Source organism: Chenopodium quinoa, unplaced genomic scaffold (genome assembly GCF_001683475.1).
Source record: "Chenopodium quinoa cultivar QQ74 unplaced genomic scaffold, ASM168347v1, whole genome shotgun sequence".
Lineage (NCBI taxonomy): Eukaryota > Viridiplantae > Streptophyta > Magnoliopsida > Caryophyllales > Amaranthaceae > Chenopodium > Chenopodium quinoa.
The window spans coordinates 850,480-877,981 of NW_018744268.1; the positions used below are offsets into that span (position 1 = coordinate 850,480).

The 27,502-nt window shown below is 35.0% G+C and overlaps 2 protein-coding genes and 1 long non-coding RNA gene across 11 annotated transcripts; 2 read left to right on the forward strand and 1 right to left on the reverse strand.

Annotated features, from left to right (window-relative positions):
- Window positions 1-4,813: 4,813 nt before the first annotated feature.
- On the reverse strand, window positions 4,814-6,110 carry LOC110694865. Its single transcript, XR_002505953.1, has 2 exons — window positions 5,556-6,110; window positions 4,814-5,323 (listed from the first exon to the last, which is right to left on the reverse strand). It is a non-coding gene; the product is annotated as an uncharacterized LOC110694865 (long non-coding RNA).
- A 306-nt stretch (window positions 6,111-6,416) lies between these two features.
- LOC110694864 (kinesin-like protein KIN-13A) lies at window positions 6,417-15,231 on the forward strand. The gene is made up of 14 exons (XM_021872028.1): window positions 6,417-6,660; window positions 6,748-6,889; window positions 7,006-7,265; window positions 7,995-8,204; window positions 8,380-8,559; window positions 10,370-10,471; window positions 10,631-10,708; window positions 10,813-10,894; window positions 11,569-11,731; window positions 12,180-12,509; window positions 12,847-13,065; window positions 13,155-13,737; window positions 13,913-13,978; window positions 14,598-15,231. Exons 3-14 carry the CDS (start codon window positions 7,059-7,061, stop codon window positions 14,778-14,780), a joined length of 2,403 nt encoding a protein of 800 aa, XP_021727720.1. The 5' UTR covers window positions 6,417-6,660; window positions 6,748-6,889; window positions 7,006-7,058; the 3' UTR covers window positions 14,781-15,231.
- A 337-nt stretch (window positions 15,232-15,568) lies between these two features.
- On the forward strand, window positions 15,569-18,485 carry LOC110694866. 9 transcript variants are annotated; one of them, XR_002505955.1, is made up of 2 exons: window positions 15,569-16,495; window positions 16,587-18,485. XR_002505955.1 is itself a non-coding variant. In XM_021872030.1 (2 exons), exon 2 carries the CDS (start codon window positions 17,824-17,826, stop codon window positions 18,250-18,252), a length of 429 nt encoding a protein of 142 aa, XP_021727722.1. In that variant the 5' UTR covers window positions 15,590-16,495; window positions 17,109-17,823; the 3' UTR covers window positions 18,253-18,485. The 9 variants fall into 9 exon arrangements, 7 of the variants coding, with proteins under 7 accessions (XP_021727722.1, XP_021727727.1, XP_021727725.1 ...); XR_002505954.1 differs by having other exon boundaries at window positions 15,571-16,495; window positions 16,620-18,485; XM_021872030.1 differs by having other exon boundaries at window positions 15,590-16,495; window positions 17,109-18,485.
- The last annotated feature ends 9,017 nt before the right edge of the window (window positions 18,486-27,502 follow it).

Sequence of the window (27,502 nt, forward strand, 5' to 3'; positions counted from 1 at the left end):
TTTAAGGAATTTTTAATTACCCATTAATTGGGACTGAATTATGATGTTTTAAATATAATTTCAGCATGTTTTAATTAAATTATGAGGGGTTTTATAATAGTATATATTGCTGGAAATTTGTGTAAAGTGGATTTTAATACGCTTCTATAATTTTAAATTGTTGGAGACTTCGAAGTGATTGATTTTTACTAGTCGTGGCGATTCTAAGATCGTATATAAGGTACGTTCGCGTACTTAGCATAATTATGTTGATAAAATAGCATGCTATATGTATTTGGTTTATTACAAGTAGTATCATGCTAGGTTTGGATTGGAAATCATGATTTGGATATTATTGGTGATTGGATTGTGAAGCATGGTTTATTTGTGATGGATTATTAAATGGAAAATAATAGTTTGGAATATTATTTATGAACCACATATTTATTTATGGCATGTTAGAGAGCAAGTTTAATTAAACTAAATGTTTAATTTGGTTTGGAATATTAAAAAGGAATTTTATTATGGTTCATGTAATTTTTATTGATGCTATAAGCATGAGGAAAGAGCTATATAAGTGTCTATATACACGAGGAATAAATTGTATGTTGGTGCCTTAGTGCACTTAAGGTGTTTTTAACACCGAGGGATAGGATTTGTGGCGCTTTATGCATTTAAGGTGTCATTGGCACCGAGGTAGAATTAAAAAGGGTTCAACATTAAATATTATGTGGTCACTAATTATTCAAGAATTAAACTGGTATATTTGATTAATTTAATAATTATTGTTGATTGAATAATTATGATTGAGAGTCATCACTAAGTTTGATAATTTGTAAATAACGTAAAGTGAAAGAGATTGCGCACCAAAACTCTTGGAACGTATACACCTTGAGTATGAACATATGGGGGGAGTTATGTGACTTTATATTTGATCATAACTTCTACTGGAGTACATGACGCTGAACATTCCTTTTATTATTATTATGCGCAGGAATTCCGCCACTTACGAGTGGTTATTGATGCTGTCACGGTTAGCTCCCGTGTCAGTAACCTCAAAATTATTTGGGGGAGGTTGAGGGGGAAACCCGTTCGATGCGTAGTCAATATAATATAAATTATGTAGCGTCTAGTGAGAACTTTTATTGAATGTTGTATGCTTGAAACACAGGTGCAATAAGGAAATTTGTGTGTTGATAGGAAATTATATGTTAGTGTGTTAATTGCGCTTATGTACTCAGCTTTGCTGATTGTGTGTGTTTTGTATGTTTGTTGGTCTTGTCTTTACCTTGACCCTATGATGACCCATTTTTAATGGAGAGTAGTGGAAGCAAGTAGAGATAAGTTTTTCAGGTGATGAAGCATTTTCATGAATGGGCATGAGTGAAGAGTGAATCATGCTAGTTTCCATATATAAGTATATGAAAGTGTTATTGCTTTTAATTATTTATGACTTTATTTATTTCATGTGACTAATGAAAAAGGTTTTGGATTTCGGTTTGGATTAATAAGGGCCTACAATGGTTCCAAGTTGTAGGTTGATTTTATTTTAGTTCGTTTGACTTTGGTTTGACTTTACTTTCGTTGTTTGATTTTCAATGTTGACTTGGTTTGAAATGTTTTGAAATTAGTCTTCCGCTGTGTGTATTTGATAGTTGCCTTAACGTTATCACGGTGGCAGTAATGTCTTACATATTCATATTTAAAGTTTTAAACAGGAAAAAACAGGTATTTTAAAAGGAAGGAATTTCTAGGGTATTACATTTATAGATTCATAAGTGTTACTCCCTTCGTTTCACTTTGTTAGTCCCATATAGAATCAATCACAAAAAAAAAATAAGAGAATGAATAATATTTGGAATCTTACATTTTAGCACAAAAATTGCTTAATTAGTTGTATCTTATTAAATGTTGTGATTTTTTTATTTGGAAAGCATCAATTACAATGCTTGTTTAATGGAATTGATGACCAATCAGAATATTTAATTACCTCCCCCATCAAGTAGACATGGTCAATTTGTATGTGGTTTTTGAGGTTGATAAGTGGGAAAAGTTGAAAGTGGGGCCCATTGAATCTAATTCATCAATATTGGTAGGTAGTGGTGAAGGTGGTAATGTAAATAGGAGTGTCTTGTCATCAAAAGCGATGCCTCCCCCAAATAACACTCCTATACACACCTTGACTGTAACACCCTAGAAATTCTTTTCCTTTAAATGCACACTTTACTCCTTTTAAAATACGTTTTAGGAATATCTAAGATATTACCGCCACCGTGAAAACGGCTAAGGCAACTATCAAAGATACACAGCGGAAGACTTGAAAACCAAAACTATTTAAATAACACGATTTAAAAACCAACCTAACGAAAATAAAGTTGAAAATCAACAAAACCAAAGCCAATTAAAATCCACTACAACTTGGAACCATTTAAGGCTCTTATTCAAAACCGAACAACCAATCTTTTGTGTTAGTCCATAAAGTAATATAATAAAATATTCAATGCATAAAACACATCATATTCTAATAGAAGCTAGCATGATTCTCTCTTCACTCATGCCCCGTCATGAATATGCTTCAATACCTGAAAAATGTATCTCTACTTGCCCCCACTACTCTCCATTAAAATGGATCATCGTAGGGCCAAGATAAAGACATGGCCAGACACAAACAACACACACAATCAGCAAAGCTGAGTACATAAGCGTAATTAAACACACTAACATGCATTCTCCTATCATCACACACACTTACCTCATTGCACCTGTTTACAAGCACACACAACAATCAACAAGACACTTTAACTAGACACTAAATAATTCAATTAGCGTTGATTACGCATCGAACGGGTTTCCAACTAATCCTATCCCAATAAATTGGGGTTAACTGACACGGGAGCTAACCGTGCCAACAACAAACCTGTGCCACACATAGGTGGCGGAATTCCAGCGCATAAAAAAAAGGAATATACAGCGTCCTGTACTCCGTTAGAAGTTATGATCAAATATAAAGTCATATAACTCCCCCCCATATGTTCATACTCAAGGTATATACGTTCCAAGAGTTTTGGTGCGTAATCTCTTTCACTTTACGTTATTTACATATTATTAGACTTGGTGATGACTCTCAAGGCATAATAAGTCAATCAACAATAATTATTCAATCAAACAAATATACCAATTTAATTCTTCAATAATTAGTGACCACATAATATTTAATGTTGAACTCTTTTTAATTTTACCTCAGTGTCGAAGACACCTTAAACGCATAAAGCGCCAACAATCCTATACCTCGGTGTTAAAACACCTTAAGTGCACAAAGACACCAACATACAATTTATTCCTTGTGTACATAGACACTTATATAGCTCATTTCTCATGCTTAAAGCGTCAATAAAAATTATATGAACCATAATAAAATTTCCTTTCAATATTCCAAACATAATTAAACAATTAGTTTAATTAAACATGCTCTCTATCATGCCATAAATAAATATGTAGTCCATATAATCATGCCAAAATATAATTTTCCAATCCATAAACCATCACAAGTAATTCATGCTTCACAATTCAATCACCAACACCAATAATTCACGATTCAATACATAAACCTTAGCATGATACTACTTGTAATTGATTGAAATTAAACCTAGCATGATTCTACATCATCAAAATATGCTAAATACGCGAACGTACCTTGAATACGATCTTAAAATCGTCACGACTAGTAAAAATTGCTCACTTCGAAGTCTCCTACACATTAAAATTATAATAGAGCATTAAAACCCACTCTAAACAAATTTCCAGCAATATATACTATCCTAAAACCTCTCTTAAAATAATTTGAATAAGCTGAAATTATATTTAAAACACTCTAATTAAGTCCAACTTAATGGGTAATTTAAATTTCCTTTAAAAATATAATATTAAGTGCTCTACATAAAATTCCAGCACTTTATTTCTAATTAAAATTTGTTGTAATTTAGTCTTAAAACACTTAAATTGAAGATCTAAACATTAATTCCTCATATGCTTTCATAATTTTCATAAATCAAGGACCTAGGGTTTCAAAAATTGGGGCTTTTTAATTAAAAACCAAATCTGAAAATTAATTCATACAATTACAATTATCAAACATCAAAATTAAACCCCCAAACTCATAATTTATATTTAGATCCAAGAATAGATTCAATTAAAACAAGAAAGCTTCAATTTTTTTTATTTTATTTTTTTTTATTTTTTATTTTTATTTTTTATTTTTATATAAGGTTTGAAAAAAAGGGGAAAGGGGAAGAAGGGCGGCAGCCACCACTGGCTGTCGGCTGCTGCCGGCGGCTAATTTTTATATTACATGGCATTTTACAGGTTTTTTTTATATTACAAAACCAACTTAGTGTTCACTCTATTTTTATAATTTCTGCAGCAACAAGAGCAACAGCAGGCAGTGCACTCTGAAGCAGTGCACTGATGATCCTATGGTGGACATCTCATCTCAAGCTTCAACTATACTCGGCAGCCCTGTCCAAACAGCATACCAGCCTTGTCTAGCTAGGGGAATTGTAGTGAAGTTTGTAATGTAATTTGCAGCAAGAATACAAAAAGCTATTTCAATGTCAATGTTTTTGAGTACTTGTTGGCACTGTGATTCAACACTACTGTAACCCTTAACATTGTGATGGGTGCATATGGTTTTATTTTGACTTATTTATGAAAATTGAACATTTGCTGCCATATTATGTCTGGTATATGTTCATTGTGCTACTGCCTCATTTCATGCCTTTCTTTCCCATTCAAAACAAAATGAACAAATAAAACGCAGCATAAACTAACAACAAACTTAAATAAATTTTCTTTGCATTCATTCATTACCAAATTGGTTACATTTGATTCCAAGGGATAATACCTACCATACATTTCATTCATGCCATACTGAACATAGCATGACAGCAACTAATGAAAAAACCATGCAACACCAATTACAGCAATGAAAAAACATATGCATAAAACAGCTCCTAAATCTAAACCATTGCTTCTCATCTTCGACATCACATATTGAGTGTTCATCTTCCTTAGATTGCAATTCACATCAGCAATTTGCTTCCTAAGCATCTCATTCTCCAAGCTCACTCTTTTCTTTTCTTCTATCAACCCCAATATTATGTCTCTTTGCCACATTGTCATATCTTCATCATACCAAACAAAGTAAGTACACCCCCTCGTATTTTTCTCAGCATCAAAATCCGGACAAGCAATGAACCTTCTTCCTGGGTTTTCATTCGTCCATCACTTCATAATTGATGCAGACAACCCACACTTGCATTTCCAACCTATAATCAAAGCCATAATCCTGTACAAAATTAAAAAATAATAGTATCAATATCAAATACCATTAACTAATTACATAACAAGCTTAATTTCTAATTGAATTGAAGGAAAATTAAGAAAGCCCCAATTTTTTCATTCAATAGCAAAATCCCCAAAAATAAACCATAATTTTCGAAACCATAATTTTCGAAACCACTATAATTCCTAAGACAAAATTAAATGAATTGAATTAAGAATAAAGATGCTTAACTTACCACGATTGATGTAAACAGCAGCAGTAGTGAATTGAATTTTGGAGCAGAGCCTGCACAACAATGGAGATTGGGAATAAATCGATTTAAAAAGGGAGAATGGGGTTGTTTGGGTTAACTGGGGTTAGGAGGGGGTAAAAAGATTTTTAATTTTTTTTTTTTTTTTTTGGTGGTTAAAGCCCTTATCCATGGTCAAACATGGGTTAAAGGGGTATGATGGTGTCATAATTGGGTTTAAGGGGGGTTTGGTCGTAATTCCAACATCTTAAAATTTTTTGCGGTAGTAATTTACAAGTTTTTTAATTTGCGGCAGTAATTTACAAGGTGGTATTAATTTGCGGTAGTAATTTGCAAATTTTCCTTATTAAATTAAACTTAATAGGCCAACGCACGTGGTAGCATCATTATCATCCTTTTTTTTTTTTTTTTTTTTTTTTTTGACGAAAGCATCATTATCATCCTTAAAACAAGCTCAGAAACACAGTTGCCACCCGACTTCCAGGTGCGTGCTTCTCCAGCACGCTTCCCTCTCTTTCATTACTTAAAAAGATGTAATATCTTCACATGTCCAAGGTCAATTCAGAAAATTAACCAAACATTACCTTACCCCTATTTTTTAGTAACGTAAAGATTCAGACACCCCCGCGCCTCTTCTTACTCAACTACAAATCCTTTTTTACAAGTATCTTTATTATTACAACCACCTAATTATCAGACATTCAAACAATTAAAATACTTCTTTTTCCGAAAATACCCTTGGAATATTTTCAAAGACACAAATATTTGCTTTTACGAGGGTATTTGTGTTTTTGTGCCGTAAAAAATAGCCGTTCATTTTTTTATTTTTACCTGTAAATTTAAAATACTTTTTATTTTCTGTCACGAAAAAGTATAATACGTGAAGAAAAAGTTCAGAAAGAGGAGAGAGAAATTTTGAAGGTTGCGCATTTCGTGCCCCCCCATTTTTCTTTTCATGTCCCCTATTTTTTCGCATGGAATCCAAATTAGGGTTTTTGCATTTGTTCAGTTTTGGTTTTGATCTGTTGGATTGAAATTTGATTTACGTTAGTACATTTCTGAGAAAGAATTTAGATCGTCGCTGAATCTGGTATATGTCCTTTTTCTGTTTATTTCGATCTTCTTTAATTTTTTGTTTATTTTTTCATAATTTGTGACGAATCTTTTCTCATTTTAGGTGTTATTTTTGGATTGAATTTGGAATTTCGAGTGATCATTGCAAAATCAGATTTCGCCGAGAATTAATTGTCAATTTTAGTGGAAATTTCTTGTGGAACCAACTTTGATGTTTTGCTTTGGGCTCGAATTTTCACCGACTTGTGAGTATCACATTATAATTATTATGTTTGATTAAATTTTAGTGAATAGTATTTGGGTATTTGAAGAATGAATGTGATGTTTGATTGATTTGTAATTTTTATATGTGAATGTGAAGGTTGGATAACTTAGATCTTGAAATTGGCTCCCCAACGCCGGTCACAGCGCCACATGAGTGGCCAGATGCAACAGAGCAATGCCGCAGCAGCGGCAGCTCTGTATGATCACCCCGGTGCTGCCGGTGGGTCCCTTTATAATGGGGGTCCCACTAGTAACGATGCCGGTGATGCTGTCATGGCTCGCTGGCTCCAATCTGCCGGGTTGCAGCATCTGGCCTCTCCCTTGGCTTCCAACAATGTGCCCAATCTTCTGATGCAGGTATGCTTTTTTTGCATTTATTGTGATGATCACTTTCTGGTTAACTGTTCTCAAAAATATAATTTAATTTGGGGAGATTTGGTTTTTTAATTTTTTGAATTGGGTATATTGTTTTCGAGTTTAAAGCTATATTGACTAATTTGGAAAGACTAGTGAATTTTTAAATGGGATGCATTTCTTGTTGTTAGATACTTATTTGTTCATAGTAATGTGTCTTTCAATCAATCAAAGCCTTAAACCTATAAGTGGGGTCGGCTACATGAACCAAATTTGATTATTCCGTGTAGTCATCAACAAAGATCCTCCTCCCCCATCCCTTACGATCCAATGCCTCATCCTCATGCACATCCATATACTTTATATCCTTCCTAACTCCTTCCAACCAAGTCATTTTCGGTCTCCCAATCCCTGTGAAAATGTGTCTTTGTTTTTTTGGAAATAAATGATCAATTATGTACTTATATATTGTATGGGGGTCTTGGATTTTAAAGCTATATAGACTAATTATAGAAAGATGAGTGAATTTTAAATGTGCTTTGTCTTAGATTTTTTTTTTTTTTCATCTGATGAAAAAATGATCAATTATGTACTTGTATATTGTATGGGGGAATGTGGGGTTTCAAATAAAAATATGATTTGTTTTGATAACATATGCTGTTATAGATATTGTGTTGATTGTGGAGTTTTTAGTTTGTTAGCTAATTGTATAGTGCATTAACGGTGTTGCAGGGCTATGGGGCACAATCTATGGAGGAGAAGCAAAGGCTGTTCAAATTAATGAGAAACCTGAATTTCAATGGGGAATCTGGTTCTGAGCCATATACGCCTACAGGCCAGAGTGTTTCTGCAGATGGTTTCTATTCACCTGAGTTTCGCGGGGATTTTGGAGCTGGGCTTTTGGACCTGCATGCTATGGATGACACAGAACTTCTGTCAGAGGTATTTTCCTTGATAGCATGCGATATGGAGTTTGCAAGATGTTAATGTTATTCAGGGTGTGTCTGTATTGCTCTTTTGTGAGGCTTTGTTGTTTTATGACTTATTCTTGTGCTTTTTATTTTATTGACCAATTTTTTTTCTTCATTCTTCCTCATTTTTCAAATTATTCCTCCAGCATGTTTTCTCGGAGCCCTTTGAGCCCTCACCTTTCTTGCCGGGTTCAGCAGCTTCACTTGATGATGACAGACAGTCTAGGGGACAAGGACAGCCTGATGCAGATGCTCCTGCTTTGTCAACTGCATTTGATAAAGATACTATTCCAAAAGAAAATAATGTGGCCAAAATAAGAGTAGTTGTAAGTATTATCTGAAATGATCTTTTTAATCTAGTTTCTTGCATCTGTGAGTTCTTATGCTATTGTCATTAAAGCGTGTTTTGAGTCTTTTCCTTTTTTTCTTTTATTGAAGCAAATAAGTGCTCTCATGATTTTTTATATATATGACTTAATATGTTGTCCTGTTTCCTCACTGGATTGTTGTTCCCATAATTTGAATGCGGGTATATTGGGCTTGCAAATGGTAAATGGTTGCCTATGTATCTCAAATGGCATTGCTAAAAGTAATGGGGGAATTGTGAACGTGCTAAACTAACGTATTTGATAACCCATACAAATATACAATTAACAATAATGAATTCAATCTAGCAAACAGCCAATTAAAATAGAGATAAATATAACTTATAAAAATACAATAGAGATAAATAAAATAGAGATAAATATAACTTATAAAAATACAAGGAAAGTTTTTTTTTTTCGTTAGAAATAGGGAATGCAAGTGTTGGGACAAAACCCACCAATACATTATGGAGAAATTCAAATGGATATAGATGATGAATTATAAGATTTTATTCTTATGAAAACTCACTCACCCTTAGGGATGTGCTATGAAACCGAATCCAAATTCTAAACCCAAACATGAATATCAGATTATGATAATTGAGCTGAAATTTCGGTTTGGGTTGGAATTCTTTTTAAAACTGATTCTCTCCTGGATTGGGGATGTGGATATTTTAGGGTATTTAATATGGATTGATTATAAATTAAATGTATTGATATTATGTGTTAAATCCAAATTGCGCTACCACCCTCTCCAAAGCCCCATGAGTATGACCTATGCTCAAATCCAATCACCACTCTTATGTCCCTATTGATCAACTTTTAAATTATCTGCCCGAAACCCTACAAATAAATACTTGTTTATGGATAAAATAAACCCTTTTGTAAATAGATTTATGGAATCCCAAGCAATGACAAAAGTAAACTTTTCCGAGGAGACGATGTAGAGGTTTTTGGCTAGAATGGTATGTTTCTTTTTATGAATAGGTGAGAGGGGCCAGTGGGCAAATTAAATAGGCTGATGAAGTGTAATTTGCTTACATGCAATAGGTCTACTACTGAGAGCAATGTAGAGGTCATTCCCTAGAATGCTACTTTTCTTAATAATGTATACAACTTGTCTTTGCACTTGTGTCCAAACATTAGGCAGTATCTTGTGCTTGAAATTTGGATTCTTGATAAGTAGGCTACTTAGATCTGTGTCTATATTTGATATCCATGCTCCAGTCTAAGTAACACAATTCATAATATTAGTGCTATAAAGTTGATGAAGAAGATTGACTATTAGTCTGCATGTTTTCCTGTGGTAATCTAATGTAAATGCGCACAAATAGATTGTTGGGTTTAGTTATTATTTTTTTGCATTGTGCTCATGCATGTTAAGAAATCTAATTCTTATGGCCAACGAATTTACGTCAGCAAGATTTATGTGAGTTTTTAGCGTTTCTTGTATATTTTGTAGACAGACATTGTATGCAGCACAGTTCCTTTTTACGAAGTTTTAGAGAAGCCAATTATGAATTCATGCTAGGATAGTATATAATTTTTGAAGCTGTTGTAGATGCCTTCAGTAGATAATTATATTGTCCTGTCGTGGGCTGCTTGCTAATACAGATGCCTGGATTCTCCCTAAGCTTGCTGTTAACAATGATATATTTGCGTAAATTGATATAAGCCTGTAACTGTTTATAAGTTGTGTGTAATGTTATGTCGTCTTTTATCCATTTTAAGGGATATGTGGGATCTCTAAAGGCTATGTTTATGTTATTAGGTGCGCAAAAGGCCTTTGAACAAAAAGGAGCTTACTCGAAAGGAAGATGATGTAGTTACTGTTTACGACAATGCTTTGACTGTTCATGAACCCAAATTGAAGGTATCTATATTTTTGTATGCAGTGACAACTTGAGATTAGCTTTGTATTGGGTAAAGTTGACTGTGGGTTTTAGTGTTTTATTGTTTACTATTTCTGTCCTTGATATTATTCTATTTTTAGTTGTGAAATCACTAATTCTATATTTGCCTCATATGAAAGGTGGACTTAACAGCATATGTTGAGAAGCATGAATTTTGTTTTGATGCTGTTCTGGATGAGCATGTAACAAATGATGAGGTATTCCATTTTTCGAATTTTAAGTATTTTGGTTATACTAGTGGACATATAGTAAAGCTCATCTGTATTCTGTTTTCGTTATTCCTCATTTCTTTTTCCGTCAGGTATATCGTGGTACAGTTGAACCAATCATTCCAACCATATTTCAGCGCACAAAGGCAACATGCTTTGCATATGGTCAAACTGGTATGTATGGTTTCTCTTCTCTGTTTACTTGTATGCAATGTGAAATATAGGATTGTTTTCGTTTTTTTTTGTCAGTTTTCCTCATGCAAGTTTGAATTATAGTATTGTTTTTTTTTTTTTTTTTTTTTTTTTTTTAATCAACTCTTCAGAGTTTGTGATATAATAAAATTGGTCTCTGTTCGTCAAGATCTCCACTTCTGGTACTTTAGTGGGCTGTAGTGGGAGCATCTTCTTAGGGATTATTTGTTGTGACTTTCTTTGCTGGATTAATATACCAGAGGATAGACTTGTAGTTCTAACTTATTGTAAGTTTTCACACTTCGGAGCTTAAGCATTGAATGGTGGAGATCTTACGGAAATGAAATGATCCTTCGAGCGAGTAAGCAAGAACGAGGGAGCATTATTGCTGGAAGCAGCTTTCCTGTGCTCAGTCTATGGGGTTGCTGATATACAAAGGAGGGTGGGAGCTTTGAGGGGTTAGGGAGGAAACAATTCTTGTTATTGTAATTCAAAGTATTAAATAGTTATGTAAAGTTTTAAAAAAAAATTCTCTTCCAAGGCAAAACTCTGATCTATGTTCTGATATACAAGGGAGATGTATAGTTTTTTGTTTTTTATGTTTTGGATGATCGATTACCTGTGATGTAACAAATCATTCTGTATCTAATTTTCAGGTAGTGGTAAGACATTTACCATGAAACCTTTACCTATCAGAGCTGCTGAAGATCTTCTGAGACTGTTGCACCAGCCTGTTTATCGTAATCAAAGATTCAAATTGTGGCTCAGTTACTTTGAGATCTATGGGGGCAAATTGTTTGACCTCTTATGTGACAGAAAGTATGGTTCATACATGTTAATTCACTTCTTACTCGTGTTCCATTTTGGGATAGTTGGATGGGTTACTTTATGTCTTTGTATACCTTGCTATTTGCTTCACTTTTTTACAAACTAGTTGTGGTTTGTGACGTTTGGCTGATAATTGTTCTCTTTTAAATTAAATCTTATTTAGAAAACTGCTTTGTGCGCTTTAGTATGATTTTGCTGCAATGGATGTTGGTTTGTTTTTCAGCATGTCCTATTTGGAAAAGGCAATGAAAATTATCTTCTTTTTGTGATATCAACTAGTGTACTGTTAACTTCTACACTACCTATTAAATCCGTATATTATCAGATAAAATGCATTATATTTGAGAGTTTTATGTTGATAATTATTCTAGTTGGCATTATTGCATTATTTTTTGAAAAGTGGCAGATGTACTTACTGAATGAGCAATTTTCTCTGTAGGAAACTCTGTATGAGGGAAGATGGACGGCAGCAGGTCTGCATTGTCGGACTGCAGGAGTTTGAAGTTTGTGATGTGCAAATAGTTAAAGAGTATATTGATAGAGGGAGTGGAGCAAGAAGTACTGGTACCACAGGGGCCAATGAAGAATCTTCAAGGTCACATGCTATCCTTCAGCTTGTTGTGAAAAAGCACACTGAAGTAAAGGACACAAGACGAAATAATGAAGTTAATGAAGCCAAGATTGGGAAGGTGGTTGGAAAAATTTCCTTCATTGATTTGGCTGGAAGTGAAAGAGGGGCAGATACAACTGATAATGATCGACAAACAAGGTGCTTTTCCCACAAAATCTCTTTGCTTCCGTCTTTGGTCCTCATGAAGTGGCAACAAGGACAAAACAATAGTTTTGTTGATAAAAATGAATACAGTGTTGTCCTGCGATGGAGGTCATTTAGTTCCTATTTTAATACTAAGTCTACTACTCATTACTGCTTGTAGTTCCATCTGTATTTTTTTGTTGGCATACCACATTTTAGGCCGTTAAAGTCGGGAGAATTAGAAATTTTGAATATATAAAACATATTAGACTGATATCCTTTTCTGCTTTTCAAATATTTGTTCTTGTTGCTTATGATGTTTATTGTCACTTTCTTGGTTGACTTGTTTCAGGATTGAGGGAGCTGAGATTAATAAGAGTCTTTTGGCTCTCAAGGAGTGCATTCGGGCACTTGACAACGACCAACTTCATATTCCATTTCGAGGGAGTAAACTCACTGAGGTTCTTCGTGACTCATTTGTTGGCAACTCTAAGACTGTTATGATTTCTTGCATTTCTCCAAATGCTGGATCATGTGAACATACCCTTAATACTCTAAGATATGCAGATAGGTACTTAGGATTTCATTCAGTTTTGTGATTATGTGTTTCTAATTGCATATATCTTAATTACAATTTTCATTGTTGATTTGAATGGACAGGGTAAAAAGTCTCTCGAAAAGTGGGAATCTAAAAAAGGATTCGTTGCAGAGTTCACTACCAACTGTAAATAAGGAATCTTCGTCCATGCCAAGCGCACAAGTTTTCACAGATGTTGAGGCTGTTCAGGAGCGTGCAGAGGCTAGAGGAGCTGTTGTCAGTAGAAAAGCAGTAGAGAAGGAAAACTTTTCCTACAACCCTCCATCTGATTTTCCAAGTTACAGCTACAATGGAAGGAGTGTGAATAGTGCTGCTTCTGGATCAAGTGATGGAGATAAATTTGAGAGGAAAAATACTTTTGTTGGTTCTACTAGTCAAAAGAGTTACTCATCATCTGCCCAGAATTCTGCTGATATGGAAGAAAACATTCAGAAGGCATCCCCTCCTCGCAGAAAAATCTCAAGTAGGGATGACAAGACAGAAAAACTTGGGACCTGGCTTAAGAAAGATGGGGTTGGGCCTGATCCATCAACCATAACTCACAGATCTCATAATATGAGTGCTGCAAATGCAAACAGTGTTTCATCGAGGCATAGTGAACCTGAAACTGTTGCGAATGATGGAGATATTGATGCGATACTAGAGGTTGGTTTTCCACGATTTTGATCAGTATCCCTTTATCACTATTTACAGCTTTGGTTTGATGTCAAATTGCAATCTTTTACCTATTTTGACACTAGCTGAAAGTCTCTTTCTTGCTTGCTGTATTTTATTTTGCATTTCTCAAGTGTTTATGTCAATCTGTTTCAATTTTTGGTAGGAGGAAGAAGCACTTATTGCCGCACATCGAAAGGAGATAGAAGATACAATGGAGATTGTCCGTGAAGTATGTATCTTTACAGTTGTAAAGCTTTTAGTAAAGAGCTTTTGTTTAAAAAGCATTTATGTTATTCGTTATTTTTTACTACGTAAATTGGTTTGATTGGGAAATAAATTTTATGGATTACAAAATTGTTCTTCGTAAGCATATTCTTTTACAAAAGACGACAAAAAGAGAAAGCTAGAAACAAAAAAACCTTGGATGGTGTTTGCAAATAGACAGCTAATATTTTCCAGCTTTACACTGTGTGATTGTGTATTCACTATTACATGGGAGGGCATTTAAAGTTGATGGGAGGTGTTGAAGGTTATGTAGGGTGATTAAAACCTTTGTTACTTCCATTTTTCATATTTAGCCTAAAGTTTAGGGTATATCTAGCATATAAACAATTTGCTTGTGAATTTTAGTGTCATGTCCAATCTTAATTTTCTCCAGAACATAGTTTAGTAAGAGATAAATTCTGTTTCTATTCTGTTGCAACATCCTTAAAATTAACACATTGAAGTTAAGAAAATTGAAGTACGCATTGAAGTTTGAAAGAAGGAAGTAGCTCTTAATGAATAAACTAATAGGATTAACTTCTACAATGTGCAGTAACTGCAGCTATTTCTTTTATATGCTACAGGAAATGAAGCTTTTGGCAGAAGTTGAGCAACCAGGGAGTCGAATCGACAATTATGTTGCACAACTGAGTTTTGTTCTCTCACGGAAGGCTGCAGGTCTAGTTAGCCTGCAGGCTCGGCTTGCCAGATTTCAGCACCGGCTTAAAGAGCAGGAAATTCTTAGCCGAAAGAGAGTTCCACATTAACCATGTTTCTCTTGTCAACACACCTCACTTTGAACATTCAAAAAGAGTTATTTCATGTTGATATGGTACCCAACTTTGTTGCACTGGTGTAGTCAAGAAGCTGTGATGTTACATCTCACAAGCGTGTGTCATGTCCAAGCTTCTGCCCAAGAGAACTTTGTGGAAAGATTTGTGTTTTTTGTGAAAGATATTCATGTAGTCAATTGTATTATTTTAGTGAAGTCTGATATGATGATAGACGGGCTGTGGTCTGGCTGAAGAAGGGTGATAGGGGGAGATGATTACACAACACTCGCGTTTTAGTTTGAGAAGTGGAAGAAATGCTTTTATTGTTCTGTTCTTTAATTCATTGAATTCCAAAATTTCTTGTAATTTGCATATAACAACAATGATAGGAAATAAAATTGGTGAACCATAACTAGAGCTGATAAGTTCTATTCCTGTTCTTAAATTTGCTGGGTTGCACCAGGAAGGCCGAGATTTACATGCTGCGACAGCAAATGGTTATGTTTTTGTTGCAAGAACATGCAAGGGGCTTCAAAAATCATATACTTGGGTGTGCAGTTCTTAACTTTGTAACCACATTAGAGTGGAAATGCAGCAAAAACTCTTCAATTGATTATTTTGGGTACTTGTTATTAAAAACTAACACGAGTACAATTTTTTCTTTTATAAAAAAAGGAAAACATACAAAATCAATTAAAAGAAATCTAGCATTTTATTATTATCTAAAAAAGAGAAAATACAAGTTTAACAATTTGATATATTTGTAAATAAGTAACAAAAACAACAATGTCCAAGGAAGAACGGCTAGTAGTGTTAGTTGTTTTACCATGAACAATGGTTTTTTTTTTTTTTTTTTTTTTTTTTTTTTTTTTTATTTTTTGTTTTTTGATTTTTTTTTTTGTATGTGTGTGTGTGTGTACTATTCATGATGTTTAGGCAAATTTTAGTAAGGTAATCTTAGGAATTTGCTTAAGGTTTAAGGGGTAATTACAATCATAGCCATAACATCAATTATAATAACCAAGAGTAAATATAAAGCAATAAACAAGTAATCCAAATATTATAAGAGAGTTTAGAGATACAATATTGAATAAAGATAGGCTCCTTGATCAGAATAGACAATAGATCCGTAAGAATTAATCAAGAACTTGCTAACACATTTTGTATTAATGTATGAGTATGCGTATGAGAGTGTTACAATGCTAGGTTTAGCTATATATCTAGGGGTTCCTAGGTTTCATATGAATATTCAGAGTATATTCAAAAGACAAGATCTTTTGATTTTGTTCTTCTTTCATTCTGCAGCTCGGGTATCTTTGGCATATTCCCAACTGATTGATTCTTTGATCTTCTTGCCATACTTGTATCAATCAAGCTATCTTGGTTGATCTTTGATTTATTTGACCTATTTTCGGTCACTTGGCTATGCCCTACGATTTATGGGCTTCTTCAGAGTATGGGCCCAACAATTGCCCTAATTTCTATGTTCAAGTATTTGAAGATGGAAGTAATAAAACATGTCGTTGGATTATTTTAAAATTTGGAAGTTTTTTCTTACAACGGTTAACAAAAATAGGGAGTGGGTGACGTTTATTACGCAAGTACTTGGGAGTCGTGACCGACGATTTGTCTCCTTGAAGTATTTATCGGGTGTGCAGGCTTCAATGAAATCACTTTACTCTTTGCCCCAATTCGAACTTCTTTCTCAGGTATTTCTCTTTCCTCTTTGTTTTATTTTTTCTGTTTCTTTTGCATTTTCTACGATGAGTGACATGGTGAGAGTGGTGTTTGCTGAGGAAGGTGTAAAGAATGAAGCCGATTTTTGTTGCGCAGAACGTATTCCTGTTAAGGAAATTTATCCTTCTCAACCGACGAAGGATGATGTGAGGAAATTGCTACTGTTGCACGCTTTCCCGATGGGGTGGTGGTGAAGATTATATCTTCTAAAGGGAGGGCAGACTGGACTACCCCTGGCTGCTGGGTGTGTTTAACTTGGAGGGTTTTGCGAGTTCTTGATTTGCTGAGTGCGAAGTTGGGTATCTCGCTGGATGTGAAGGATCTTTGCTATCCCTACACTATTAGGACCAGTGGTAAGGGCCGGGTTACTCTATGTTTGAAGGATGGTGTTGATCGTTTGGTGACAAAATTGGAGCAGGCTTTTAATAAGAAGTGGTATCATAGGTTATTTGTGAGGATTGATTCTTTTGGTGGAGATACCAGTTTCTTAATTGACACTATTGAGGCTGAAGGTTTTTTTAATTTCTGATTTTGTGTTGATTTTCCTTCTTTGTTGATTTGGGCTTATTTACGTTTTATTTGCAGTGAGTAAGTTGAAGCACCACACTGAATCTCAGCCCTTGGTTAATCGTTTGTACAAGTTGAGTTTTGTCGAGAGATCCTTCGTAAGTTGACACAACCCGAAGCAGTTGTACAAATCGAGAACTTAGACGAGTGGGAATCTGACGAAGAAATTGCCCCTGCTTTGTCTATGTTGTTTTGACATACTTGGTCTGTGTATGTTTAGCGTAATGTATAGCTTTGCTTGTGTTGTGTGTTGGTTGTCTTATTATGCTATGTATTCTTCAAGGTCGTGGCTCTGAATTGTCCTGTTAAACTGATTTTGGTTTTGTTCGTTGCACTTTGTTTCTTTAGATATTGCTAGTTCGTTGAGGTCCCATGATTTGCTTAGTTCGTCATCTATCTTGGGGCGTATTAAACAGAAGGCTTCTAAAGCTGGGGAGGACATTCTTGAGAAGGGTCTTGTAATGAAAAGGGCTCTTTTTCCTCCTTCGCCCCATGCTTCTGGTGTAAAGAGGAACTTTGAAGTCCTTGCTGATTTTGATGCCTTGAGTTTCTCCTATGAGACTTTGGCTCCTTATGCAGATAACTTGTTGTTCCCTTTGTTTAAAGAACGTCAATCCTTGTAGACTTTTTGTCGACCTTTCTCAGGAGGCTGTTGTGCACTCTTTTCCAATATGGTATACTCCCCAAAAAAAATTCTTTAGACAGACACGAGGAAATTACTTGATCCTTGCTAATGTTACTCATGTCTATTCAGAGTCTTCAATCTTTCTTAGGGGTGTTGAGTAAGGTGTCAGAGTTCTCCAGGGCTTTTGAAGTCATGAAGAAGGAACGTGACTCTCTCTCTGATAAGTTTAAGGCGGCTTCCGAAGCTTTGAAGAGTGAACAAACTAAGTACAAGGATTATCGTGTTGAGTTTGATGAGACAAAAGGCACTTTGAAGTCTGCTGCGAATGAATCTCTTGATATGGCAAGCTACTACTTTGGCAAGGCTCGTTTGGAGATGATAGAGGAGTATCAGCAAGACAAACATGAGGCATGGGATTATGCTACAGAGAAGGTTGCCTTTGCAATGTCTTTCCCTGATGGAGTTGTCGCTCCAGGCTCCCTGTTGCTGAGCTATGCTAATGAAGAGGTGAATTCTCCGGCCAAAACGACGACGTGAAGGTTTCTCCAGAAGAAGAGAAGGTCCTTGATGACAAGACTGGAGGAAATTAGCTTTGCAGTGTCATTCCCTCAGTTTTTCAGAATAATTCGTTTTATATTTCTTAGTATTTATAGTATTACTGCCTAAGTGTAGTGGGATATTTATTTTCTTTTGCTTTTTTGCTGCCTTGTCGTAGCTGGATGCTTTGTTTGTTTTGTTGCTTTGCGCACTTAAGTAATTTTATATTTTATATATCTTGTTTGTTGTTTCTATCTTGCTTCAATGTATCCCTGTTGCATTACAGTTAGGATGCGGTGTTGCTTTCATGCTTTCCTTGTTTGAAGTTTGTGACTCGTATGTTCCCTATTATGTAGGGGGCGTTTGGTGCCTTGTTGCTTTCTGTACTGTAGTGGCTTCCTTGCAAAACAGGAAAAGGTCAGGGGTGGCCTTGGGTTTCTCTAACGGCCCTCCGATGCTTAAGTCAGTACTCGTAGTTCAAATAAACTTAATTGACTAAGTGTTAGATAGAAAAATGTACCTTTTTACGTTGTATGTACTTGGAATACTTTCTAGGTGGGCCTTCTTTTTCAGGGAGTGTTTGCATAGAAAATGTGAAGGGAAGGATTTGCATAAAAGTGTAAAGGAGGGGGGGGGGGGGGAGACTTCGTACCTTTCTCAAGTCTTGACTATTTTGGTTCTTGCGTACCTTAGAAATGGTAAAGCTTTATATGTGTTGCGTTCTAGCTTTGTATGACTTCTTTCCTTTCTGCATTCCTTAGTCTGTATGCTCTGTTGCCTACTACTTTTATAATTTCGTATAGCCCTTCCTAGTTGGTGCTAATTTTCCAACATTCACTTCCCTTGTGTTTTCGTATACCTTTCTAAGGACCTAATCTCCTATCTTGAAGTTTTTTATTCTTATGTTTTTGTTGAAGCTTCTTGCAACTTCTTGTTGGTAGACTGCCATTCTCATCTTTGCGTCTTCCCTGATTTCTTTGATGGTGTCAGTAGGGAATATTTCAAGCATCCCACACTTGAGCCCCACTGTGATCATACACTTAAGTATGGTGGCGTCCAAAGAGAAGGAAGCTAGAGTAAAAGAGTCGCCAACAAGTTTAAGGAACTTGTAAATCGTTCATAGGGTGAAGGTTACACCCCTTCACGATCTATGAGATCACTAACTTCATAGTGGTCTGGAACCATGACTGGATATTCGGGGATGAAGGTACAAATCCAACCTAAAAGAGATTGAACCTGCCCTAAAATAAGCCTATACTTCATTCTTCTCATATTCATGTGCGCCATCTGACTAACATACAAACAATATATTAATCCTAAACCTGTTTAATCTTTTTTGGTTGAATATTAATGCACAAATAAATCTATTATTGGTGACCACTTGAATTAAAATCATATTAGCCTAAATAAAATTATTAATTATCTTATTAAGCGTGATTTCAAGTACAAATTCCCTTTAATCCTGCAAGAGAGGGCGTGATCAAGCAATAACAACAATATATCAAGCAACATAATCACAAAGATCATCATCATCATTATAATAATTTCAATAAAGCACAATAATATCATCAAAGCATAATAATATTAGCAAGATCCTAGGCACGATACTAACAAGATTAATAACAAACCCTAGCATGTCACTAATCAATAAAGATCAAAGCTTTATCCCTAACATGATACTAGCATGATAGAAGAAAATAAGAAGCAACCTAATCATGATACCATAAACATACATCTTATTAGGAATATTAGTTATTACCCTAAACATGATACTAGGAATCATAACAACATCCTAACATGCTACTAGGAATTAAAATAATCTAAGCATGATTCCTAAAGAAATAGAGCAATAAAACAACTTACTTTGTTTCCTCAGCTCTTATCTCTTTCTATCAAAACAATATACTGTAGACACCTAAAAATGTCTCCCCAAAACCAAACCCGATGATGAACAACATTTCACTGCCATTATTGGTCGGGTTGAGAATTTAATCTTGAACTACTTAAATCCATATTTCCATTTCATCAAACAACCCAACTTCTAGCCCATTTCCTCAAACCATAACTTATTTTCCTCTTTTCGTGCCTTTAAACCCAAAATAATTCATTTCGCGTCCTTTAAAATCATTCATTTTGTGTCCTATTTATAAAAATGTTTATCCCAGTTTATTTTGATCCATAATCTTGGTCTAATGATTAATTAGTTGGATGGGGATTTAAAAGAGCTTTCCAATGATATATTATAAGCCCAAATTCGAGTTATAACGAGTAAGTTATGGCCAAAATATTAAACTGAGCCCAAACCGAACCTAAGCCCACCTTACCTGCGACCCAATGATCATGTGGAGGGTCTAAATGATTTAATCCCATTCCTAAACCAATTAGGATTAATTGGAAACTTATATAAGTTTCTAAAAAATCTTAATTATCCTTTTTGAAAAGATAAGATTAAAGAGTTTGAAATTGAATAAAACTCCTTTTTTGAAAGTCCTAATTTTATTCGAATTGAAAGACATTCAAAGATAGATAGATATGATTTTCGTGCCTCATATTTTTTTATCCAAATTTTATATGGTTGGATATCCCTTGAAATTATCTTTCCAATAATATATTATAATATCAATTCCGAGCTATAACGGAAAAGATATGAATAAAATGTCAAACTCTATCCAAAACTGATACCATCTCACTATTTCGGCCATATCTTTTATTGTATAAAATATTTTAATCTGATTCTAATTCGGTTAGAAATTAGAATTCAAGAACTTTCCAACAATATCTTATTAAACTTATTCCGATTTCTGGATCAAAAGATATGATAAAAACAAAAACCGCAAAAACTGCTGTCTATCGAGTTTTATTCCGATTTAATTCGGATCTTATCTTGTTTTTTCGACCCTTCTTTTGTTCTCTATAAATAGAGGTCATATTTCCCCTTTTTCAATCATCAACAAGCTTGATCATCAAATAATTCTCTTCTCCCTCTTTAGCCTAAATACTAGCCTCCCCATTCTTTTACTATTCCTTCCTTTAAGCACTCCAAGGAATCCATACAACACCCGAGGTTCCGTCCTTAAACCAAGGCGTGAAAGGTACCAATAACTGAGGGTTTGGACCAAATAAAATCTACATTTATTTAATTTAATTTTCATTTGATTTATTTTAATTGAAGTTACTAACAGTTTATTCATGATGTAACAATTCAAGGAAACGCGGAAAGTGAGTAATTAATCACTTAATTACTCTTATTTTTATTCTTATTGCTAGTATCATGATTAGGGTTATTTTATATTTGATTTGACTAACGCTATTATTGTTAAATTGCTTCCAATATTATGTTTATTCTATTGTTATTATGATCGCTATATTTCATGTTTAAAGGGAATATGTAATTGAAAATCACGCCTAATAAGATAATTTGGACAACCGGTTTAGGTTCCTTTTTAATCTTGTTATTTAATTCTAGTGATCACAAATATTTTAGAATTATGTGTTGCATTAATATTTAAACAATTTAGCTTAATAATAGTTTGGAGCAAATTGAATATTTTGTTTGCATGCCTTTGAGATCACATGAATCACTTTTCACTATAAGAATCGAGTAGAGGCCAATACTGGCGAATGTGACTCCATGACTCACTTCATACAATCATCCCCGATTCTCCTTTCGTGGTCAGAACCATATGGAGTTATTAATCTCATGGATTATGAATGGGGTGTAACCTTCACGGGTAAATTGTTATTGCCTATCGTTGTCCCTTAATCGTGGTTGCCTTTTTATGATCCGCGAACGGTTTACAAGTTCCTTAAAAACTTGTTGGCGACTCCCTACTTTGCTTTGTCCCTAATCGTATTATGTCAATTCCCACTTCCTATGAGTGCCAAGCATATTTACAACATGCTTTAACGTAGGCGCACTTCGAGCGACGCCTACAATTTGGCGACTCCACTGGGGAGGATTCTTGGTTACATATCGATTTGAGTGATCAGTATTTAATTAAGATGAGTGGATGAGACTTGAAAGATTCTTGAATTGTATTCTTGCAGTTTAATTGGCATTGTCACATATGCATATGCTTTTTAGGTTACTTTTTTTTGCCACAATAGTACGTGTTCTACATATGTGGCTAGCCCGGGGGATTTAAGCTCTATCAACCCAAAACGCTCATGACAATAAGGGTTATAAACGATATACTACAGCCTATCAAGTTTAGGTGTAGTGAAACCTATGGATCTATAGCCCCGAGTTTTATCTTTCATTTGGAATTGGTTTCGTCCCAATCAGAGTCACAGATCAAAAGTTATAAACGATATACTACAGCCTATCCAGTTTAAGTGTCTTTTTAGCGTCAATTTTTTTTTTTAATTTTTTAATTTTTTTTTTTATAACTTTTCGTGTCAAGCTAGTCTTAGCCAAGTCCTTTAATCCGTGTAAACTCATATAGCATAGGATTATAGATTTATTTATTTATTTATTTATTTATTTATTTTTATGCCCATGAGTCCTAACTCTTCTAGAATTCTAGTCCTCTTCTTAGTTTCTTGTGATCGATTTTTGTGCTAATTAATCTTAACATGTGTTCTTTGTCTTTGATTGTGGTTGATCTTATTTATGACTAATGATTGCCAATGGACCTTTTTCACCTAGTAAATAGCATAAACTTTAAAATTGGACAAAATTAATCAAGTTAGTTTGTCTTTTAGTCTTCCGTGCTATTTGGTCATTGGGTCCTTTGTTTTTCACAACGTCCTCATGTCTAGCTATGCGATCATGCCACCGGTCTTAATAAACTCATCTAATCTCACATGTTGAGTCATTGCACACACTTTGTATTCGAGTAATGCACTATATTGTTTATGATCGTATACTAGGACCATGCATGTGTTGTCTTCCGTCGTAATAGGAATGAGTGGAGTATTCCCCATTGGTTTTCAAAACTCTTTCATACACTCTTCCTTTCCAATCCGAGTATTGAGTCAATGCATTAAGTGAGCTCATTTTGTTCCATTTTACTCGAGTTCAAGAATCACTAGTTAAGAGTTGGAAGAATAAGGGGAACGTCATTCCTTCCTTCTTTTCTTCCAATCAAAGCATCAACAATAACAAACTTTGTGTTCCTCTTGGTGGTAACAAGTAATTCATAGGCAACCATGAAGACGAAGCACAAGAAAAGTTCCCATACAAGATTTCATGCTTTTTTTTTTTCCTTTCGTTTCAACCCTCCCCCCTAAAAGTTTAGCATAAGTTCTCCTTATCCATGTGTCTATGTGTCACATTTCTTACCTTCTTCATAAATGAGCATCTCTTTCTTACATTCGATCACGTAATTAGAAAAAATAAAAAAAAATTGCCGAACTAAACACAAGGTACACCAATGACTTAAGGCACCTTTGGAACCCTGTCATTCCCTATTAACCATTTAATCACATATCCATTTCTTCGTCAACCACTTTGAGCCTCGTCTAATGATTGACCTTATTTATTCAACCCACATTAACTTAACCTTGGGATGGGAAGGTGTGCAATTTGTGTAACAGTCAGAAAGCAAGTTCAAATTAAAAAAAAGGGGAAAAGAATAAGTAAATAATAAAAAAAAGACACAATGTCTAAAGGCAAGTGTTCCAATGTCTCCGATATGAACATGTCTCAAATTGCGTCTCTCATCGAGTGCTTGGTACCGTGCCTGAGAAACATGAATGCTAAGTGAGTGATGGACCGCATGATCTGAGATTGCCTACATTGATTCACAAGAATGTTAAAAAAAGAAATTAAAAAAAAAATATATGAAAAATAAACCTTCAAAGTCTAATACATAATAGCATATCTTGGGGGGCTTCTCTCGGGTCTTGAGCCTTTTACCCCTTTCTTCCTTAAACCTTCAACTTAACCACATTACAACCCTTGAAAGACCTCTTTGAGGTGTACACACTTGTGCAAAGTTCGGCTAGAGCTACGTTGGCCTGATTCCTAACGGATACGTAGGCAACCTCACATCGAGGTGCGACCACAATCATATTCACATTCAAATTCATATCCATGCATGATTGAGTCAAAGAATATCCAATGCTTACCCCTACCCATTTAGAGCTAGACTTGGGGGCTTGAACCCACATCATTTAGCCTACTCAGCCTAAAGAGTCATCATCTTTGACTCTTCTCACATCTCTTTCCATCGCCATAACCCTTGCAGCCAACCTTAGTATCACATTCACACACTTCACTCACACATCCATATCCATATCAATCATCCTTCCCTTTAAGAGTCCTTTATCATGAAATCTTTTTTCAACACTGTGCATGTTTCATCATATTTAAAGACAACATTCATTGGAAGAAACATTGTATACTTGCTTAGCTTCCTGACCTGAGCAATATTCATTGTTTCATGCATCGCATAATGTGATGAGAAACATTTATATATCAATGATTTTTAATCATACAAAGCATATCGTGCTTAGCTCCTTGACCAAAGCAACGTTCATTATGCAATAATCACTTCATCTGTATACGTGCTTATCTAAGTGACGTTCAAGATCGTTTCTTTACACCATATATGATGCTTAGCTCCATGACCTAAGTTCATTCATCGTGTCACATGATGTAATTGTCCTTAGCCTCCTAGCCTAAGGACATGCATCATGCATACATTACTTTCAAGAAAAGCAATTCAATCCATGCGATTCATTTTGTCTTGCTCAACGAAGAAGTTCAAAACTTCTTTCCTATTTTCACGTCTTTTCTTTTGGGGAAGTTTAAAAAAACTTTTTCAAAATTTTCTCATCGAGGGAAGTTCGAAAATAAAAGTTCAGCTTTCACATCTTTCTTTTTCGGGAGAAAGTCGGTACCCTCCACTCATGACAAAAATTGACGGAAATTTTTCTCTTTTGCATCTTCGTTTGCTTGTGTCTGCATACACACACACTCACAAGTTATACACATGTCATATCGTGTCAAATCAGTTGGTCAAGTTAATCAGAGTCTATACGAGTCCCTTGGCAAATTTTATTTTGCAGGTCTCAATTATAGGCCACGTCCGGGGACAAGCGAACTATCTACATCCCACGTTCGGGGACAAGCGGACCATCTACATCCCATGTCCGAGGACAAACGGACCATCTACATCCCACGTCCGGGGACAAGCGGACCAATTACAGCCCACGTCCGAGGACAAGCGGACCATCTACATCCCACGTCCGGGGACAAAGCGGACCATTTACAGCCCACGTCCGGGGAGAAGCGGACCATTTACAACCCACGTTCGGGGACAATCGAACCAACTACAGCCCACGTTCGGGGACAAGCGAACCAACTACAACCCACGTTCGGGGATAATCGAACCACCATCATTTCACGACGCAAGGTTCTCGATACACAGAGACTTGCAATCTCATCATCTGTCGACTTTCCTCAAGCATGGAAAGTATTATTCGGTGGATTTCTTCAAGCATAGAAACCTACCAAAATCATATGTCGACTTTCCTCAAGCATGGAAAGTATTATTCGGTGGATTTCTTCAGCATAGAAAACCGCCAAATTCATATGTCGACTTTCCTCAAGCATGGAAAGTATCATCCGATAGATTTCTTTAAGCATATAAAGCTACCAAACTTGTCAGTCAGCTTTCCTTAAGCATGGAAAGTATTATCCGGTGGATTTCTTCAAGCATAGAAACCTGCCAAAATCATATGTCGACTTTCCTCAAGCATGGAAAGTGTCATCCGGAGGATTTCTTCAAGCATAGAAATCTGCCAAAATCATGTCGACTTTCCTCAAGCATGGAAAGTATTATTCGGTGGATTTCTTCAAGCATAGAAAACCGCCAAATTCATATGTCGACTTTCCTTAAGCCTGGAAAGTATCATCCGGTAGATTTCTTCAAGCATAGAAAGCTACCAAACTCGTCAGCCGGCTTTCCTCAAGCATGGAAAGCGTTTCAACAAACGTCATCCGGTGGACTCCTTCAAGCATAGGAAGCTACCAAACTAATTTGTCACCGATACACTGGTGTCAGATACGTATTCTATCCTTTTACTCTTTCATATGTATAACTAACATTTTTCTACAGGTATCGGCGTATACAGAGTGATTTAGGATCGCAGAACGTCTTAAATCATTCTCCGTCCCTATCGATTTATTTGAATATCGTTTTCAAAACTAACGTTTCTACAAACTCAGTCAAAGTGGGGGCTTCTATAGACAACTTAAAATATCTCCCCAAAACCAAACCCGATGATGAACAACCTTTTACTTCCATTATTGGTCGGGTTGAGTATTTAATCTTGAACAACTTCAATCCATATTTCCATTTCATAAAACAACCCAACTTCTAGCTTATTTCCTCAAACCATAACTTATTTTCCTCTTTTCGTGCCTTTAAACCCAAAATAATTCATTTCGTGTCCTTTAAAATCATTCATTTCGTGTCATTTTTTATAAAAATGTTTATCCCGGTCCAAAATCTTGGTCTAATGATTAAATATTTGGATGGGTCTTTAAAAGAGCTTTCCAACGATATATTATAAGCCCAAATCCGAGTTATAACGAATAAGTTATGCCAAAATATTAAACTGAGCTCAAATCGAACCTAAGCCCACCTTACCTGCGACCCAATGATCATGTGGAGGGTACAAATGATTTAATCTCATTCCTAAAAAAATTAGGATTAATTGGAAACTTCTATAAGTTTCTAAAAGATCTTAATTATCCTTTTTGAAAGATAAGATTAAAGAGTTTGAAATTGAATAAAACTCCTTTTTTTGAAAGTCCAAATTTTATTCGAATTGAAAGACATTCAAAGATAGACATATATGATTTTCGTGCCTCATATTTTTATTCAAATTTTATTTGGTTGGATATCCCTTGAAATTATCTTTCCAATGATATATTATAATATCAATTCCGAGCTATAACGGAAAAGATATGAATAAAATGTCAAACTCTATCCAAAACTGAAACCATGTCACTATTTTGGACATATCTTTTATTATATAAAATATTTTAATCTTATTCTAATTTTATTAGAAAGTAGACTTCAAGAGCTTTCCAAAAATATATTATTCATCTTATTCCAATTTCTGGATCAAAAGATATGATAAAAAAGAAACTGCAAAAACTGCTGTCTATTTAGTTTTATTCCGATTTAATTCGGATCTTATCTTGTTTTTTCGACCCTTCTTTTTTCTCTATAAATAGAGGTCATATTTCCCCTTTTTCAATCATCAACAATATTGATCATCAAATAATTCTCTT

Coding starts and splice junctions, on each gene's coding strand:
- LOC110694866 (XM_021872030.1), top strand. CDS start 17,824: ATGTTACTCATGTCTATTCAGAGTCTTCAATCTTTCTTAGGGGTGTTG.
- LOC110694864 (XM_021872028.1), top strand. CDS start 7,059: ATGAGTGGCCAGATGCAACAGAGCAATGCCGCAGCAGCGGCAGCTCTG. Junction 8,205..8,379: donor ACACAGAACTTCTGTCAGAG/GTATTTTCCTTG, acceptor TTATTCCTCCAG/CATGTTTTCTCGGAGCCCTT. Junction 13,066..13,154: donor ACTCTAAGATATGCAGATAG/GTACTTAGGATT, acceptor TTGAATGGACAG/GGTAAAAAGTCTCTCGAAAA.